Source organism: Triticum urartu, chromosome 3A, assembly GCF_056163025.1.
Source record: "Triticum urartu cultivar PI428250 chromosome 3A, HENAU_Tu73, whole genome shotgun sequence".
NCBI lineage: Eukaryota > Viridiplantae > Streptophyta > Magnoliopsida > Poales > Poaceae > Triticum > Triticum urartu.
The window spans coordinates 573,488,017-573,492,120 of NC_141875.1; the positions used below are offsets into that span (position 1 = coordinate 573,488,017).

The 4,104-nt window shown below is 51.5% G+C and overlaps 1 protein-coding gene across 1 annotated transcript; it reads right to left on the reverse strand.

The window, feature by feature from the left end:
* Positions 1–1,223: 1,223 nt before the first annotated feature.
* On the reverse strand, positions 1,224–1,994 carry LOC147980579 (uncharacterized). Its single transcript, XM_087515670.1, has one exon. The coding sequence runs from the start codon at positions 1,992–1,994 to the stop codon at positions 1,224–1,226; it is 771 nt and encodes a 256-aa protein (XP_087371796.1).
* Positions 1,995–4,104: the final 2,110 nt, after the last annotated feature.

The following is a 4,104-nucleotide window of genomic DNA, read 5'->3' on the forward strand; positions in this document are numbered from 1 at the left end:
TGAGATACATGAAGTAAGATGGGGCATTGGTCAATCCAAAGGACATGACCATGCACTCATACAGGCCATATCTGGTTACAAATGCCGTCTTCGGAATATCTTGAGGTCTGATTTTCAGCTGGTAGTACCCAGATCTGAGGTCGATCTTGGAGAACACCTTGGCCCCATTGAGTTGATCAAATAGATCTTCAATCTTGGGAAGTGGATACTTGTTCTTGATTGTAACTTCATTGAGGGAGCGGTAGTCAATGCACAAGCGGATGGTATCGTCCTTTTTTGCCACAAACAGAACAGGTGATCCCCAAGGGGAGGCACTAGGGCAGATAAATCCCTTCCTCAACTGCTCTTCCAGTTGCTTCTTCAACTCTACTGACTCTTCCAATCCCATTCTATAAGGCTTCTTATAGATGGGTCCTGCTCCGGGTATGAGCTGGATGATGAACTCAATGTCTCGGTCAGGAGGAATTCTCGATAGCTCATCAGGAAAGACATTGGGGTATTCGCATACTACCGGCACTTGCTCCAATCCAACTTCAGTCAGACAGTTGACTTGGTTGGCTTGAGCAGAGGAGGGGTTGGAGGCAAATTTAACTTCGACTCCTTGGTCATTGGTCGCAATGACAGTCCGGTTGGCACAATCTAACAAGCCTTGGTGCTTGATGAGCCAATCCATTCCTAAGATCACATCCAAGCCTTGCGATCTTAAGAAGATAAGGTCTGCTAGGAAGTCTACCCCATTAATGACAATCCCGACTCCTTTACATTCTATCTTGGCTCTCATCTCTGCTTCAGGGGTTTGTACCAACATAGGGTTATTCAGGGGTGTAGGGGTCATGCCACTTTTTAATGCAAACTTTTGGGTGACAAATGAATGCGTGGCTCCAGAATCAAACAAGACAGTTCCGGGTGCTGAGTTGACAAGGAATGTACCTAGCACGACGTGCGGGTCTTCCTGGGCTTCTTCTGCAGTGACATGATTCACACGATCCTTGCCATTGTTGGGTGGATTGCGAGGGGCTTGGTTCCTTTGTGTCATCCCACGGCCTTGGCCTTGGTTCTGCGTGTTGGGGCACGGGGCGTCGGGCTTCTTGTTGGGGCAATTCTTGGAGTAGTGTCCTGGCTGACCACATCCGAAGCAAGTGACTTGATTGGGGTTGCTGCTCTTGCCGGCATTGTTATTGGGGTTGTTGAAAGCTGGCCTGGGGTTGGCATACTGCTGAGGCTTATAGTTGGTGCGGGGTGCAGGGGCTCTTGGCTGCTGATAGGTTGGCTTGACCGGGGGCTGGCTGCCACGGGCGAGGCTTCTGGTTGCTGGAGCTACCCTTGCTGATCATCTTGCGCTTACGGGTATCATCCAGAGCACGGCGCTTGTCCTCAAGCATGAGTGCCTTGTTCACCAGATCAGGAAAGGTTGGGCAGTCACACACAACAAGCGAGTGCTGCAGAGTCTGGTTAAGGCCTTCCATGAAGCGCTCTCTTTTGGCATTATCAGTGCTGACATCTTCAGGAGCATACCTTGAGAGAACACTGAACTTCTGCATGTACTCCTTGACAGTGCTACTTCCTTGCTTCAGGGCTCGGAACTCACGCTTCTTGATGGCCATGATTCCGGTAGGAATGTGGGCCTTGCAGAATTCTGCCTTGAAGTCATTCCAAGTGATTTTTTTCTCAGCATGCATGGCCTTGAATCCATCCCACCAAGCTCTAGCAGTTCCCCCGAGACAGTGAGCAGCATATGCCACCTTGTCACGGTCCTCAGTGCATCCGACTAGTTCCAGCAGATCCTCAATGGTGCGGACCCAGTCGTCTGCATCCAGGGGTTCAGCAGTCTCGATGAAGGTGGGTGGCGCATGCTTCTTGAACTCCACCAACGTGGAACGTCCATTGCCGTTTCCCGCCGGCTGGCAATTGAGAGCTTGAGCAATCATCTGGAGGGCTGCAATGTTGGCTTGGCGTTCCTCTCGGAAGGCTTGGAGAAGCTGAGCCATGTCCATGTTTGGAGGTGGTGGAGCTTGTCCTTGGGTTTGGTCCTGACTGGCTCCTGCTCCGGCTTCTTGCTTCTGGGTCGAGGTGCCAGTACGTGTTACAACAGGCATCCTGTTGGAGCGGTCCAGGTCTCATGATTGGGAAAGATGAGGGAAAGCAATATAGATGGGATGCCTAGTAAGGGCGTCGGTATGACACTAATTATTTTCATGCAAGGGCAAAAAGGCAAACACATTCATTAAAATCCAAATGGGTGTTGTAGTCGCTTACAAGTTCCCGAAGGAAGGTACGACGTTCATCAAACACATCAAACCAAACACAACACTACATGGTTTCATATGAACCATTACAAGGACTCGACTTCGCATAGGGGGTACACGACCTATCCTACCGTAGGGGTTACGAACTGGCATATCTGAGTTGCGAATGATGCCTAAGTGGTGGAACGCTCGGTCGCGTAGTCTGGCTCTTCCGGGTCTTCCTCCTCGTCATCAGTAGCATGACTTCCTTCATTGGTCGAAGGGGTGGGGGAGTGGAGGAGCTCGACACGGTGTTGCTTTCCCGGTGGTGTGAAGAGCTTGCGGTAATCCCTTGCGCTCATGCGGTGCTGATGTGGTGGTTCTCCATCCTTTGGGGATCTTCCGCCTCGGTATGCCATTGCGGGCTATCCAGGGGGAGCACCCTCTTTCTTGATCCTATCTGTCTTCCCTTGTGCTTGGCGAAGAAGTGCCTTGGTCTCGTGAAGTTCCTTTCGGAGCTCCATTGATTCCGAGGCCAAGTGTTGTGCCAAGCTATCGGCACAAAGGCTGAAGTAGGTCTGGAATCTGAGGGGAAGTCCTTCCTCCAATGGTGGAGCTGGTGCACTGCTCTCGTTGTCGGTGTCAAAACCGGCGGATCTCGGGTAGGGGGTCCCGAACTGTGCGTCTAGGCCGGATGGTAACAGGAGGCAAGGGACATGAAGTTTACCCAGGTTCGGGCCCTCTCGATGGAGGTAAAACCCTACGTCCTGCTTGATTAATATTGATGATATGGGTAGTACAAGAGTAGATCTACCACGAGATCGGAGAGGCTAAACCCTAGAAGCTAGCCTATGGTATGATTGTTGATGTGTATGTTGTCCTACGGACTAATACCCCTCGGTTTATATAGACACCGGAGAGGGTTAGGGTTACACAAAGTCGGTTACAATGGTAGGAGATCTTCATATCCGTATCGCCAAGCTTGCCTTCCACGCCAAGGAAAGTCCCTTCTGGACATGGGACGGAGTCTTCAATCTTGTATCTTGATAGTCCAGGAGTCCGGCTGAAGGTATAGTCCGGCCATCCGGACACCCCCTAATCCAGGACTCCCTTAGTAGCCCCTGAACCAGGCTTCAATGACGACGTGTCCGGCGCGCAGATTGTCTTCGTCATTGCAAGGCGGGTTCCCCCTCCAAGTACTTCATAGAAGATTTTGAACACAAAGATAGTGTCCGGCTCTGCAAAATAAGTTTCCACATATTGCCATAGAGAGAATAATATTTACACAAATCTAATCTGCTGACATATTCCGTAGCATGACACACCACGGCCAAGCCTTTATCCGAGTCGTTTCATTATCCCACCTCAGCGCGTCATGCGAGGCGGTTTCCTTGGCACGTCTTGTTAAAGCAGAGATCATGTCCCCTTATTCCAGGATTCTCATCAATACGGGCGTGGGTAACCCAACCGCGCCATTGATTACGGCGCTTGGAGATAAGCGAGTTTTACCAGGCTGGTGGGGACATGTAGTTCCGTCCACCCATATAAGGGGATAAGGATCCACCCTTTCACATACGCCTTCTTCCTCCTTCACCTATCCATTCTTGCGCACTCGAGCTCCAGGGCCCAAGTCCGCACTCCCCACCTCAACCTCCTCCAGCCATGTCCGGAGCAGGAGGCAAGTGGATGGTCACCTCCGTCACGGAGGGACACATCAAAAAGCTGAGGAAGGCCGGATACCTGTCTAACGACATCGCATACCGGCTTCCCGAAAAGGCGCAGCTCATCCCAACCCCAAGGCCCCATGAGAGGATGGTGTTCCTCCCCCAATTCCTCCGCGGACTAGGCTTCCCTCCACCCATTTGTCCGGGGGCTCATG

What these genes read in the sequence shown, in the direction of transcription:
- LOC147980579 (XM_087515670.1), bottom strand. Translation starts at nt 1,994, where the DNA reads ATGGACATGGCTCAGCTTCTCCAAGCCTTCCGAGAGGAACGCCAAGCC.